Source organism: Neoarius graeffei, chromosome 14 (assembly GCF_027579695.1).
Source record: "Neoarius graeffei isolate fNeoGra1 chromosome 14, fNeoGra1.pri, whole genome shotgun sequence".
NCBI classification, from domain to species: Eukaryota; Metazoa; Chordata; class Actinopteri; order Siluriformes; family Ariidae; genus Neoarius; species Neoarius graeffei.
In genome coordinates, this window is record NC_083582.1 from 9,742,599 (window position 1) to 9,758,294 (window position 15,696).

At 42.6% G+C, this 15,696-nt stretch overlaps 1 protein-coding gene across 2 annotated transcripts in view; it reads left to right on the forward strand.

Moving 5' to 3' along the window:
* Positions 1–15,696, forward strand: part of ccser2b (coiled-coil serine-rich protein 2b) — a 212,585-nt gene that overhangs the window by 157,486 nt on the left and 39,403 nt on the right. For both annotated transcript variants that reach the window (XM_060939251.1, XM_060939252.1), the window contains exon 7: positions 13,323–13,400. In XM_060939251.1, the coding sequence (XP_060795234.1) occupies positions 13,323–13,400 (78 nt within the window). The remainder of the gene's footprint in view (positions 1–13,322; positions 13,401–15,696) is intronic.

Below are 15,696 nucleotides of genomic sequence, written 5' to 3' on the forward strand. Positions count from 1 at the left end.
TTAGATACCGGTATTTACTGCATGTACAGAACGATTTTGTACTGTAAATGTACATGTATGTACCTGAACAGATTCTTTCCGAACAGTGCCTTTTAACACGGCAGCAACTTTGCTGATTAAAACGGAACAGAACCAAGAGAAAATAACCGGTATTTATTTACCTTCATTTCTCCTGTGTTTGAAACCACAAGTCACTTTAATCATCTTCGCTGGATTTGAAAATAATTACTAGTTAGTAATTTGTCGTGCGTGTTCTATCTGCTAAAGATCTGCTAATTCTTCTTTGCATTGATTTTTCGTCTATCTTATTTTTGATTCTACTTCCGGTTAGAGCGCCCCTAGCGGTGGAAGAAAAATCCACAGAATAGCCACACCTTTGTATAAGCCGCATGGTTCAAAACCTAGGAAAAAAGTAGCGGCTTATAGTCCAGAAAATACGGTAGGCAATTTAAAAAATATGTGGCAGTGGGCACATAGGAAAGTATAAAGTTTGTCAATATGTTTATCGTGCTTCCATGATTAAAAACTCATGAAGATATTAATCTAAATACACGACCTACTCATTCTAAACCTGCTGAGCTTTGCTGGCAAAGCTCTCGACCCCAGAGGGTTAACTCATTTTCGATGAGCTGCTTTGAAAGAATTGCGGTTTGGCACAAAGCACAGGTGAATGTTGCATTTGTCACAAAAGACATTTTTTAAAAATATATACAGTAGAGCCTCTTGCATCTGGTAGCTTCTTTCTTGTTGTTATAATTCGGCATGTGGTCCACCATGTCAAACTGTACTTCAGTCTTATATCCTGAGCTTGTTTAGGCTGATGGATGTGAACTGGCTCAGGAGACATGCTGGGCCTTGTACGATTCAGCCCCACTGGTTTTTCCACTTTCACGGAACATTTGGCCACATTCATTTTGTAATGGAGATTCAGGATGGCTGTGAATGGTCTACAACATCGCGATTTAATCTCTTCCTTCCTGGTAACGGTTTGATCCTCATGCTCCTCTGTCCTAACTGCTACCTCAAATTCTTCTGGCATGTATGGAACTTCTCCATTGTCATTGTCCCTCTCTGAAACCAATAAAACAACTGGAGGTGCTAAGGAAGGCAACTGGATTTGCTTGAAATCCTTGAAGACGTTTCACCCCTCATCCAAAAGGCTCCTTCAGTTCTGCCTGACTAGTGGGGAGTTCCAGGTATTTATCCTCTCGTGGACCAAAAGCAACCCTAAGGAGATTCGTCGAGGTCACATGGGTCATTGACCCTCTCAGCCATCCTGTAAGTTGTTAGGGTCATTAGAGGCCGGGTGTGAATGGTGTTAGCAGACTAGAGGGTTGTTGGGGTGATCTGTGGGTCGTTGGCTCTCTGCCATCATGTGAGTCATTGAAGTCAGCTGAGGCCCTGTCCACACGGCAACGGATTCAGGTGACTCCGATACAGTTGCTTATCGTTTAGGCCTGGCGTCCACACGGCACCGGCGTTTTGGGTGCCCAAAACGCAATCTTTTTGAGAACGGGTTCCAGAGTGGAAAGATCTGGCAATGTTGCCGTTGTGAAGTCGTCTGGATGAGTAGAACGGATTTGTTTACGATGACGTCACAACCACATGACTGTGAGTGCTTCACGCTGGGTAGAAGTGTAACGAACTCGATGCGAGTTGTCAACAAATCCTATAACTTGGTTCATGAAACGCGCTTACAAAATATTTTCACTGTGAATATTTATTGTGTAATGGTGCAAAGTGAGAGAGAGAGAGAGAGAGAGAGAGAGAGAATAGCCCTTAGGGCAGAGTCAATCCCGCCAGCAAAAATAGGGAAAAAAAAGAGCGATCTCACCTCTTCAGATGTTGGTTTAAGTCCTACAATACATTCCTCAAAAAGGGCGTAGAAGAGCAAATTAATCCATCAACGTGTAGCATTCAATTTATTCCGGACCATTAAAGACGCCGCCTTCCGCGTAGAATCATACGTCATCCTCGCCGCCATATTGGATAGGTCAAAGCGGAGAATAAAGATTCATGTGCTGCGTTTAACTGTACCAACAGGTTTACCGTCCAAACGAGATCACATGGGATTACCTTTCACAGGTGAGACTGGAAAAATACTTTTCATTGTATTTGGTCATTATAACACAATTTTACGAACAGATTTTCCTGACTTTGTGGCTAATATGAAGTCTCGCGCATAATAGTTTATGCGCATGCGTCCTTACTTCTTCTATTGTTCTGGTGTCTCCGAAGGGACCGTCTTACAGCGCCCCTAGAGGTGTGGCATGTGTATTGCATCGTTTTCAGCAAGCGTTGCGTTGCCATATGGACCTGATATTTTACTGATCGTTGCCCATTTGGACGCGATATTTTTTTAAATAACATCTCGTTGCCGTTGTTGTGTGGATGTAGCCTAAAATGCATACCTTGCGGTCCTGAAACGAGTGCCCTTTGTTATTGAGATGAGTCTTGGCCTGACGAACTGGCTCTCCTGTGTTGAGCCATGTGCTTCGTTTCCCCATTGCGCCAGGTCTGTGCATTCCTCACCGCATTGAATTGCGTACACTACATTGTCCTGTTTGTGTCTGGGTATTCTGTCCTTAGAGTGGACCAATTTCTGCCAGTAAAACATCTTTTACTCGCTTCACTACCTTACTCCTGGTCTCATCTGCCTCATTTCCTGAATCCAAGCAGTCAATATCGGATCGTTCTCCATTTATCAGAAGTTCAAGGTAGGCTGTGACCTTTATAATCTAAAAGTACGTTATTAAAAATACTTTAACGATTAATATATAGTCAAACTACATGTTCGGTCAGAAATGCTTACAGAAATTCACAGCCTGGTGTACTAAGGCCAAACAACAACAACAACAACAAAAATTTGTTTCCTCTTACATGCCTTGAAAAATTAGGGTAGGTCGGAAGGGATTTTTTTTTTATGTTTCCATGGCTATCACCACTCCTTCCACCCCCCCCCCCCCCCACCCCCCATATTCACAATAAAATATCCACCCACCCAGCGCTCTGTTTGAATGCATGTTTGCAGGTATTCTGTTTTCAGAAATAAACACTAAAGAACACTTTTCAAAGATTTGTTTCGAACCATACACAAACTTCTCACACTGAACATGTGCGTTGAACTGTAAAGATCAGTTATTCAATGTCTGTTTCCCATACGGCCTGTAGCAAACGTCTTTTATGCCTTTTTGAAGGCACTCGTCACTAGCCTGGGCCCGCCCATCCTAAGTGTGATGCAACACGGGGGGCTGTCGCGAACTTAGTCTGGCAAGGCAAGCTATCTCCAGCTATTCCAAGCTCCCGAAAAATCGGGAGCCAATCAACTTTGAGCATCTCCAACGGCCCTGGGTAGAGGCGTGTTCAAGGCAGTGACGTAGTAGAACTGCGACCGGAAGCCATAGATTGTTTACAGAATCTATGCCGGAAGCGCTTCATTCACATCACGAACATGGAGCAGCGGCAAGCCTTTGACACAGCGGTAGATGCTGTATTGAAAGCATTTGACGGGAAGTTCTCATTGAAAACGGAGCAAAGAGCAGCCCTGGAGGTATTTATCTTCTTCCTGTTACTCAAGCAGTTTCCATCGCGTCGCGTCACATACGTCAGAGGAAAGAGTGATGTGATTGGTTTAAGCTTCGTCACAGCCTTTTCTGGCTTCGACCAGTAGCAAACTGAGGCATTTCAGGGAGGCGGGTCAACCACGCGCTTTGGGAAACGGTTGGGCTTAATATCTTTGCCAGACCAAATGCTCGCAGAGCTTTGAAGTTGCGTTAGCCAGACTAACTCGTCACATACTTCAATAACTGTTTTAAATCTTTTTCTCCGATCTGGTTTAACACAGAGTCTTTAAGACAGTATGGACAAATAATAATAATAAATTAAATTTATATAGCACCTTTTAAAAAACCCAAGGACGCTTTACAATTATAGACAAAGAAAAAAAAAAAAAGATAATAAAAAATAAATAAATAAATAAAAAGTAAAAAGTCCACCAAGTAGGGGTCAGGATGTAATTCCCGTGGTGTAGCAGCCACAGTCCCACCAAAAGGCACACGAAGACAATTCCCACATCTCCAGCAGTGACGCCGTTAGCGACATCGCTCGGAACACCACGCCGTGGATCCACAAAGTGAGCAGAGAAGCTCCGCCACGCAGAGCGCTGGTGTGTCCCAAACCGCCTGCACAGCCGCCACGACACCACCGAGCAACATCGCTCGGAACATCACGCCAAGCGTTAAAGCGCAGAGCGCTGGACAACCACGATGTAAAATGAGCAACGAGCTCACTGCAGTCCACAGCTGGGAGCACAGGCATCACCCACGGCGAACCAAGGCCTGGAGGGAACCGACACCCAAAACTGGATCCGGAGCTACACCACAACCGGCGGACAAAACACTAAACAAACATCAAACTACACAAACACACAGAAAAAAAAATAGAAAAGCTCCGGTGAGAAGCGGCAGCCAGAATGTGCACGACGTTGTCTGTTCTTCCAAATCCACTGCTATAGTAGGCTATTTCAACAGGATCTGCACAGTTGAGAGGCATTCTGATGCCACAAACTGAGGCAAGAAAATGTTCTGGCGCCCCGCAAGAGTACTCGAGCTCTGACAACACAGTGAGCACTGTTTGTTGTCGGTGTGTCAACCAATGCTTCGCGTAGATGATTTCTACATTTACTCTAGAACTACTGGTACAAGCTAACGAATCTTCAATGTCTTTAAACGTCTCTTTATCTAGCGACATAATTTGTCTAACACTGGGTTTGCGATGTGCAAGACACGCGCCTTTCAGCACACAAACCACCGCCATTTTCATTGCTTCCTCTTAGAGGGAGTCACGCGCATGCGTACAATCGGCTGTTTATGATGCGAGAGACACTCGCGCTGTGCATAACGTACGGATGTTGGTCTATGACCAGGGACAACCACGCTGGGGGGGGGGGGGGGGGGGGTCGGTTGGGTAACCGGAAACAAAGTTTTTTTGTTTTGTTTTTCTCCACTGGCCTAACACTAAATCATCAAGCATCTTTCAGGACCTGACGTCCATTGTAATGGATATTTAAACTTAACAACAAAAAAAAAAGGCCTGTGCTTGACAGCTTTGAAATGTATTCAAATTAACTTTAAATACAATCACTTGATAAGATTATATTTAGTGCAAATATATTAGGCTACCATAGACACAAATTTTAATATTTGAAAGGTGCTTGCTCCTCGTCCTCCTGTCCACACGGTGAGCCATGCTCGTCTTGTGCGTGATGGTTAAAACTTTCTAAGAGCAAGTTACGGGTCGTGACTTCATTGTGGTTGGATAATCAGGAACCAATCAACGACCAAGCACTATTCAAATTGAGAAAAAAAAACATGCATTTTTATTGGTTTAAACCACCGAATACATCAGGTCCATTCCAGTGGACACAGGGTCCGCTGTTTCTGTGCTATTCCTCAGCGTGTATGAGCTTAACTGCTGCGCTATAAACATATAAATCTTTCCTTGATCTTCAAAATTTTTCTTTTGGCCTACAGTTGAGCAGGTAGTAGGGGTGAAGGTCAGGTCGTTCCCCCCCCCCCCCCCACTGGCTGAAAGGCCCGAAAGGGGATTATGTCATGGTGACGTCCGTCCATCCTGGGAACGGTGCTCACCGTCTGAAATCAACTCCTCTCACAATTTTTGGAGGAATTTCACAAAACTTGGCAGGATTCTGTGTCATATGTCGGTAATACACAGATGGTAATTTTGTTCAGTTGGGTCACATTTTATCAGAGTTCCAGCCAGGGCTCGAAATTAACTTTTTTTTCTTTGTGTCCCCCAGTGGTCCCGAATTCTGTGTTGTATTGTCCCGAATGGAAGCAATAGTGTCCCCATTTTTTTCCTCTCTGAAATAACCAGTGGTTAATATTATCATATGAAGTTACTATTATATTTGTAACTATGCGATTTTGAACCCTTTATATCATTTTTACAATAAGTCACAAGACACAAGCGACACATGTCCTATACATCATCTACTTCAAAATTACAGTTATTGCATTTTCAGTTTATTAAACTTTGGCGATCTCACTGTATGAATAGATACCCGTTTATTTAAAGGGGCCAACTAGCTCATTCAGAAAATGTTTCAACTCCCTACATCTGCAGTACACTTTAGTTGAAAATAAGACCCTTTTATGTTCATTTCATCTACTTATACCTTGAATATCTGTTGGCACTTATAAGGCCAACTTATAATTTTCACCATTACCGTTATCCATAGCCCTGTGATGACCTGGCGACTTGTCCAGGGTGTACCCCGCCTTTCGCCCGTAGTCAGCTGGGATAGGCGCCAGCTTGCCTGCGACCCTGTAGAACAGGATAAAGCGGCTACAGATAATGAGATGAGATGAGACCGTTATCCATTTTTATGAACTTTCTGTTATCCATTACCGTTATCCATTTTTATGAACTTTCCGTTACCCATTTTTATGAACTTTCCGTTACCCATTTTATGAACTTTCGCTGCCGAAAGCAACATCAACATAGTGGCAGGTCCGAGCCTAGTTGTGCTGCTGACTGACTAAACTTTCTGAACTAGAAAGACACCAAGAAAACTCACTTATTCTGTTGAACGGTATCTTCCGTCAATATCATCCACATCATTCCTGTTGTATTTTATAACGTGTCTAACAGTGTTCATTCAGTTCATTCAGTTGCTCGCGTTGCCTGCAGACCAGGCGATGACACTTTGGATCCTGAAGGTCCCGAAGACGTTATGTCTGGGCTTTCAGTTTCTTCCCCGCGGTCGGTCCGCTTCAACCACTTAAGCATTTTTGTTCTGGCAAGAGTCGGCGCAGCGTGTGCGATAGCAATTCCATTCCAAGTCCATATAACGCGGACTCCGGCCGAAGATTCTAGAACAGAATGCGCTGTTCTGTAGCCTACGGATGCAGGTGCATTGAAAGTGTAGCTACTATGTACTTTTCGCTGTTAACGTTTTAAAATTAAAATTGATAAATTAGGTGAATGTCTATGTATGTGTTACGGCTTTGTAAATAATATTAATGTAAAACTTTTTTTCTAGATCTATTTTTTTCCATTGTCCCGGGATTGTCCCAGATATGATAATTTTGTGTCCCGATGACATTTTTTATGGTCCCCGGGACATCGGGACACCGTTAGTTTCGAGCGCTGGTTCCAGCCCTTGATTAATAAAATTATACTTTGACAATTTCATGAGTGTTTTTTCCTTCTGAAATCAACTCCTCTCGCAGTTTTTGGAGGAATTTCACAAAACTTGGCAAGAGGCGTTGTTATATGTCGGGAGTACACATACAGTAAACATCGCATACAATGGCCTCGGATAAACCGGATATTCGCCTACACCGTACTGATTCTCGTGGTCCCAGTCCCGTCTAACTACGACTCCTTTAAATTTCATCGCATATACCGGCCTTTATATACCGGACAATCGCATATAACGTACCAAAATCTCTGGTCCCAGTCTAGTGCATTTCCATTAAAATAGCCTCGGATACAACGGACACCAATGCCGTTTCCCCACGAAGAGTTTTTAACACACAATGCACAGCGTGATGTAGCGCAGCATGCTAAGTCTGGTTGCCAATCAGCGATATCGATCAAAGTGACGTCATGCAGCCTGTTTCCCCGACACCAAAGCGGCTTAAGCAAAGCTCAATTTTGGACTTTGTGCAGTCATAAGTTGTGTTCTAACCCGCCACAGAGGGGTTAAGGTGTGCGGGACTGATCCTCTGTATAAACTTTGTGTTTGTAATCCAAGTACTTCAGTGCACAGCTGGAAGTTGTTTTTACTGCCAAATCATTCCTCACAGTGTTACATAATGAACACTCTATTCAACTTTGCATACATGTAGATTCAGTGTATCTTGCAGTGTTCTGAATTGTGAGAACTCTCTTTTTCAGTTAATCATCTTGCAGTCACAGGGCATTTGACTAGTTTTTGATGATGTAGGGTCGGAGTCTCGGACATTTGACCATAATTGCTTCTTTTCTTTATACGAGTGAGTTAGGATATTCTGGATTAACTGTTAAATGTACAGTGCTGGTAGGAAAGAATAAAGATACCTAATGAATGGCAAAAGGACTTTAATTTCTTTGAAATAGTCAAAATATCACATACATGTACATGTGTATGTTACAGTAATTGAACATACATGGTCAAAACAGACAGAACAGTGTGCACTCCTTTCAAGGTGACTGGGTGTATAACGAACAGTAGTCTGCTATATGCGTATAACAGACAAAGTACGGCATACACATATAACAGACAAAGTACAGCATACGCATACAACAGACTTCGCATATAACGGACAAAAATGGCTGGTCCCAAGTGGTCCGTTATATGCGAGGTTTACTGTATTGTTATTTTGTTCAATTCGGTTGCGTTTTACCAGAGTTACAGCCCTTGATTAAAAACCTTGTACTTTCATAATTTCATGAAGGTGTGCTTACTTTGACATCAACTCCTCTTACAATTTCTGGACGAATTCCTCGAAGCTTGGTAAAAGGTCTTGTTGTATGACTGTAATACGTAATATAGTTAGTTTTATTTATTTATTTTTTTCTTTTTTATCAGACATCTAATTTTTGGGTTTGTTTACCTGACATGTTTCGACGTACAACTTCCGTCTTCCTCAGAGTGTCACCGGATGTTAATTGGTGACGCATCTTTTATCAGCTGCTGTTTCTGAAGGCGTGGCCTTCTTGTCTGGTTTGACAGGTCGGTCACGCCTTATACTGTCTGTTCGTCCCCTGCAAGATGTGACTCCAGGTATGGGAGAGCATGTATGCTCCCTCATCCCGGTTGATGGTCCTCGGGCTTCGCTTACGGATCTCTATGGCCTCCCTGATCCAGCGCTGATGTTTGTTATCTTCTGTGCGGATGACTCTGGCATTCCCCCAGTCCATAATGTGGTTTTCCCTTTTACAGTGATCTGTTATAGCTGACTTATAATTTTCCTGTTGTGCCTTTTCTTTTATTGTTCGGGTTTGTCTTGTAGCTGTCTCCTTTTCGCACTCTTTCTTATGTTCATGTTTTCTTGTGTTGAAACTCCTTCCTGTCTCCCCAATATAAGTTTTATTGCATAATTTACATGGAATCTCATATATGGTGTTGCATCTGTTGTCCGGATGTATTCTGTCTTTGGGATGAACCAGGATCTGACGGAGTGTTGTGTGTGGTTTGACAGGTGTGTTAATGTTGTGTTTCCTCATTACTCTTTGAATGCGTTCAGTTATTCCCCTGATGTATGGTAATGTAACTACTCCCCTGTGTTCTTGTTTGTTAGTTTGTTTTTTCTCTTTCTTCTGTGTTTTGTTGTTCTTAACCTGTTCCGCCCCTTTGGATATTGCCCATTGTGGATATTGACATGCCTTCAGTGCGTGTTGTATATGTTGTTCTTCCTGTTCTTTGTCCTGTGCATCTGTAATTATTGCTGTGCGTTCATGTAATGTTCTAACTACGGATATTTTGTGCATTATGGGGTGTTCGGAAGTCCAGTTTAAATATTGGTCGGTGTGTGTGGGTTTCCTGTGTACTTTTATTTTGATGTCCCCATCTTCTGTGTGATGTATTTTTAAATCCAAAAATGCTATTGACTGCTCCGTTTCTTCTTCATGTGTGAATTTTATATTGCCGGTATTGTCTATGGTATTGAGATGGTCGGTAAGTTGTTGAGTGTATCCCCTCTTTACTTTTTCCAATATGTCGTCCACATACCGTTTCCAGAGTGTTGGTCTGTATTCCGCTGGTATTGTAGTGAGTGCTTTCTGCTCCAGATCCTCCATGAAAAAGCCGCACATGATGGCTGATAGTGGGTCTCCCATGGCAAAACCTTCCTTCTGTCTGTAGATTGTATTCCTGAACTGAAAGTATGTGGATGTGGCGATGAATTGAAGGAGCTGAGTGATGTCTTGTACGGTGAGGTTTGTGCGTTTCCTGAGCGTCCTGTCTGTTTTTAATTTTTCTTGTACTACCTGTATGGTGGCTTCCGTGGGTGTTCTGGTGAAAAGAGATATGACATCATGTGAAATGAAAACTTCATCTTGCTGCATTTTGATGTTTTTTAGTTCTTCTGCCAGATGTTTTGAGTTTTTGCAGTGTTGGTCTGTGAGTCCTAGTAATGGTTTAATTATTTCGGTGAGTGCTTTTGATAAGTTGTATGTGACTGAACCAATGCTATCTACTATGGGGCGTAATGGTGTTCCTGGTTTGTGTATTTTTGGTGTACCGTAAATCCTGGGGATGACATTGGCTGTGGGTACTAAATGATTGTAATCCTGCTTATCTATTTTATTTTCATCGAGTAGCGGTTTGAGTAGTGCTTTAAGTTTCTTTTTCTTGTCTTCTGTTGGGTCTTTTTTTAATATTTCAAATGCGTTGTCGCTGAGTAATTCATTCATTTTTCGTTCATATTCATCAGTGTCCATAATCACTGTTGTTCTGCCTTTATCTGCTGGGAGGATTGTGATATCTTTATTTTTAGCTAATGTTCTCATGGCTTTGGCTTCCTGTTTTGTGATGTTACTGGGTGGTGGTTTGGCCGTTTTCAAAATACCAGCTATTGCATTTCTTAGTGCTGCTTTTTGTCCCTGATCCTGTATTTTCTCACATGCTAATTCAGTTGCCAGAATGAATTCGTCGTGTGGTATATGGTTCGGTGTGACAGCGTAGTTGAGTCCTTTTGCTAGTATACTGCGTTCTGCTTGTGAGAGTTTGTACCTTGATATATTATGAATCCATTTGTCGTTGATGTGTGCGTGCTCCGGTTCTGCCTTCTTTTTCTGTGCGATGAGTTTGTCCAGTTTTCGTATTTGTCGGGTTTTTGTCTCTGTGAATTCCTGCTCGTGTATGTCTGCCAAGTGTCCGTGTATTGCCATTTCCATTTCCTTGTTTTGGGGAAACCGGCGTTTGAAAGTTTCCGTCTCCCTGTGTAGTTCGCTGTTGATATTATTTAGTTTATCCGTTGTGCACCGTATCCGTTCTTTTACCAGAGTCATCCGCACTTTCCTGATCATCTTTTCCGCGTTTCTGGTTGGAATCGGGTTCTTGATGTTCAGGCTGGCCGGTACAACTTCTTCATCCCGGCAGCGCAGATTGAATCTCAGGTGATTCCTGTAGCGTGCCCGTTTCCGTGTCAGTCTCTCTAGGCGGCGAAACTCCTTGATGCTTTCATCTCCGTAACTTATTCTTAATCTTTCGATTATGTTCATTATGTCTTATATTAAATATAGTTAGTTTTTTTTTTTTCTTTTTTATCAGACATCTAATTTTTGGGTTTGTTTACCTGACATGTTTCGACGTACAACTTCCGTCTTCCTCAGAGTGTCACCGGATGTTAATTGGTGACGCATCTTTTATCAGCTGCTGTTTCTGAAGGCGTGGCCTTCCTGTCTGGTTTGACAGGTCGGTCACGCCTTATACTGTCTGTTCGTCCCCTGCAAGATGTGACTCCAGGTATGGGAGAGCATGTATGCTCCCTCATCCCGGTTGATGGTCCTCGGGCTTCGCTTACGGATCTCTATGGCCTCCCTGATCCAGCGCTGATGTTTGTTATCTTCTGTGTGGATGAAGATGATCTCACATCAGCGCTGGATCAGGGAGGCCATAGAGATCCGTAAGCGAAGCCCGAGGACCATCAACCGGGATGAGGGAGCATACATGCTCTCCCATACCTGGAGTCACATCTTGCAGGGGACGAACAGACAGTATAAGGCGTGACCGACCTGTCAAACCAGACAGGAAGGCCACGCCTTCAGAAACAGCAGCTGATAAAAGATGCGTCACCAATTAACATCCGGTGACACTCTGAGGAAGACGGAAGTTGTACGTCGAAACATGTCAGGTAAACAAACCCAAAAATTAGATGTCTGATAAAAAAGAAAAAAAAAAAAAAACTAACTATATTTAATATAAGACATAATGAACATAATCGAAAGATGTAATACGTAATTTCGTTTGTGGAAATTTTCCCAGAGTTTTGACCTTTGATTAAATAACTTTGACAGTTTCATGAGGGTGGACGTTCTTCTGAAACACCACCTCTCACAATTTGTGGAGGAATTTCACCAAACTTGGCAAAAGGCTTTTAAATATGACCGTTATACGCATATTGAAATTTCGTTTAATTTGGGCAAATTTTACCAGAGTTATGCCCTTGATTATTAACAAACTTTGGCAATTTCATCAAGGTGTGCTTGCTTTCTGAAATCAACCTCCCTCACAGTTTTTATCCCCCACTGGCTGAAGGGCCCGAAGGGGGATTATGTCATGGCGACATCCCTCCGTCCGTCCCAGGAACGGTGCTCACCTTCTGAAATCAACTCCTCTCTCAATTTTTGGAGGAATTTCACAAAACCTGGCAGGATTCTTTGTTATATGTCAGTAATACACATACTGTAATTTTGTTCAATTCAGTCACATTTTACCAGTTATGGCCGAATTGCCAGTGGGGGATATTTGTGCTCGCAGAGCACTCTTGTTAATCAGGGGTTTGATAAATTGCAAGTTGAAAGTATGTATGTTCATCAGGTACACTGCCAGTGCTATTTGAAGAATTTATTTTATTTTTTTTAAGATGTTTTGATTGCTCCTGGTAGTGTCTAATGCATTTAACGATCTCACCATGTTATTTGATGCTAACCCTATTAAATTTAATAATTTGTCCACCACTGTATGCATATATGGAGGTTTGTGCGAGACACCGTTTTGTCCACAAAATGGCGGACCTCAATCTAAACACACAGACTCCTGGTTGAGGTATGTCTCCTGAAATGACCTGAAGCAATATGAGTGCAGATTTCATGCTGGATTTGTCGATGGGGATTTTTTTTTTTTTCTTCATCTGCAAAAAGCCTCTCGATTTCCTCATCAACATTCTGCACAGGCAACCGCTTTCTCGAACACTGAGCTCTTAGGTCATTTTGTTATTGTGCGTCATGATGGATATGATTAGGAACTCGAGGCTCCGGGACGACCGGAATGCTGATTTGGGCAGCAGTGCATGAGCTTGTTGACGTTCCGCTCTCCTGGCCAGATTAATTCCTTCGTTAAACAGGGTGAAGAGTCGACTCTTTATTTGCATGTCATAATTAAGCCAGTAGTTTTTCCTGCATTGTTTCCCCACACTGTTGATTTCCATTTTGTTATTTAGTTCCTTTATTGCAACACAAGTGTTGGAGGTGCTTTAATTATGTCCCAGGTGAGAGTTGGTGCAGCTTGGAATAGAAATGGTTAGAGCTAAGGGTAATGTGTTGCATAGAATTAGGCTCATTGTGTGTGTGTGTGTGTGTTGTCTTTGTAGGTGGAAGAGGATGGATCATTTGATGGAGCTGAGCAGCTAGTGTCCAGTCCATCGTCTGACGAGCCGAGCTATCAACAAGTAAGTGTTTTTGTTTTAAGCAGCAATTGTGTGCTGACTATTTAAAAAAAAAAAAAACAATGTATAATTACTGAAAGTTTATTTCGAACTTGAATTTGTATACTAATAAACATGCCTATCTTGTGTACATACAGAATTAAAGCTAGATGACCTTTCGATTTCATAAAACCGGTGAAATTTAGTTTGCTCTGAAGTTTGCTCATTGTGATGTATGTTAATTTCTGTAATACCGCACAAAATATCAGGCCATTCTGTTCTGTGGCTGGGAAGTTATTTAATTTGAGGAGATTAAAGCAAATAATGTGCATGAAATCGCTTGCTTCATGCAGTCAAGCAGACAGATGAAGTCTGTGTGCACGTGCACAGGTTTACCTGTCGGTTCCATCATTCTGTCGCTAAACGAACAGCTGATCACACCCAGGTGCTCGCTGAGCGCCAATATTTATTAGTTTGGTTCTGCGTTTCCTTTCCTTCGTATATAACATAACGTCTTTTCTTCTCGCTTTCCGTTACTGTAGTCGGTCTTTCACGTTTCATTTGCGTCCTCCGTTTTCCTCTCCTGTTTCAAATTTGTAACCCACAATTCCTTGCGCGAACGGGGAAAGAAGCCCACCACGTGATGTATGACGTAGTGTCGTGAATTGGGTCATGGTGAAGCAGGAAAAAATGGCGGAGAATTTAGGGCCATGTGGAGATAAATTCATTAATTGTTCTATTTAAAAAAAAAACAAATGATGATGATGCCCTTTATTGTCACTAGTCACATGTACCAGCGAAATTAGCCGTCAACCTGTCCGTACATATACAACATATACAATTGACATAGGGTAGACAGGACAGGAAGACAGGGATAAAGATAAAAAGGAAACACAACATGAGGAGAGATAAGGAAAAAAAAAAAGAACACCCCCCAAAACGCCGGTGCCGTGTGGATGCCAGGCCGAAACGATAAACAATTTAATCAGATTCACCTGAATCCGTTGCCGTGTGGACAGGGCCCAAAATGCATACATTGCGGTCCTGAAACGAGTGTCCTTTGTTATTGTGTACTCCTGTCAGGAGTCCAGTGTGGGAACATTTAAAAACCTTTGCATAAGCACACAACACCACAAGTACACTTTAAACACAGGACTTGAGGGGGGGAATCAGGGGTGAGGGGGTGAGGGGTGGGAGGTAATCCAGCACAAGCAAGCAGCCGTCCGTTCCTGCAGCCATGAAGGTGCTGGTCATGCACCCGCTTGTCACACTGGGGGTAAAAATGGTGACCGCGGAGAGTTAGAGAAGGAATGCGAGAGAGTCTCCCGGCAGTGACCTTCAGGGGGAAATGTTGCCTCAGCAACGGCCTGAACCAAGGCCGGTGCTGTCTCAGGGCGCCGAATGTCGATAAGATATATGAATTGTTTTGGTCTTTCCAGACGCAGTCTTTGCACGTCCACACTCAGGCCCGTTTCAAGCTATTTGGGGGCCCTAGGCAAAGGGGGATCTGGGGCCCATAATTATCCCCCCCTTGATGAAAGGCCTTATGGCCGCCTGCCCACTGAAGACTTAATAAATAAACATCACACACATTGTAATCATTCTTACGATTTTTACTTAATAAATGAACTCTTTACATTATTATAAATAATTATCAAACCCAATTAAACACAAGAATAGACAAAATATACACACACATATATTAATATTAAAAACTAGCTACTTCTGATGAAAGCCATGCAGCTCGCTGAAACTAACTCTGACTATGACATTTTGATAAACACAATAAGTTAATCTGGGAGAAGTTGACAGTCTTTCACCTATTTGTGTGGCACATATTAGAATTTTTAGCCAGTCCTTGCAAGTTTGTAAGCGTGTTGTGCATGACAACGTTTACATCACTGTTATAAACATTGTCTACAAGATAACTACCATTAACGTAAGCTAGCTACCAAGTTTGCTTGTCAACCCGCTTGGTATTAACGAGTGTGTACATTCTCACTTACCAGTGTCTTGTTTTTTTCTGTCTTCCTCTTCCCTTTTCTTCTTTCTCTTCTGGCTCCCTGAGGGGAAATTTCACTTCATATTTGATTTTGTTTTTTTTTGCCACGGAGCTCTGAAACCACTTGACTGGATGGAGATGGGCATTGAGGGGTTGACAACAGACTGTCATTGCACTTTTCGGCCAAAGCATGTAGGGAGGCGCTGTTGTGCATTAGGGGGCCTCCCTTGGAACTAGGGTATTTCAACAAGTGTCATTAGGCGCTGCGCAAAAAGTTGTCATTGCTATTGAATACATAACCAGTCGTTCGGCAGCGGG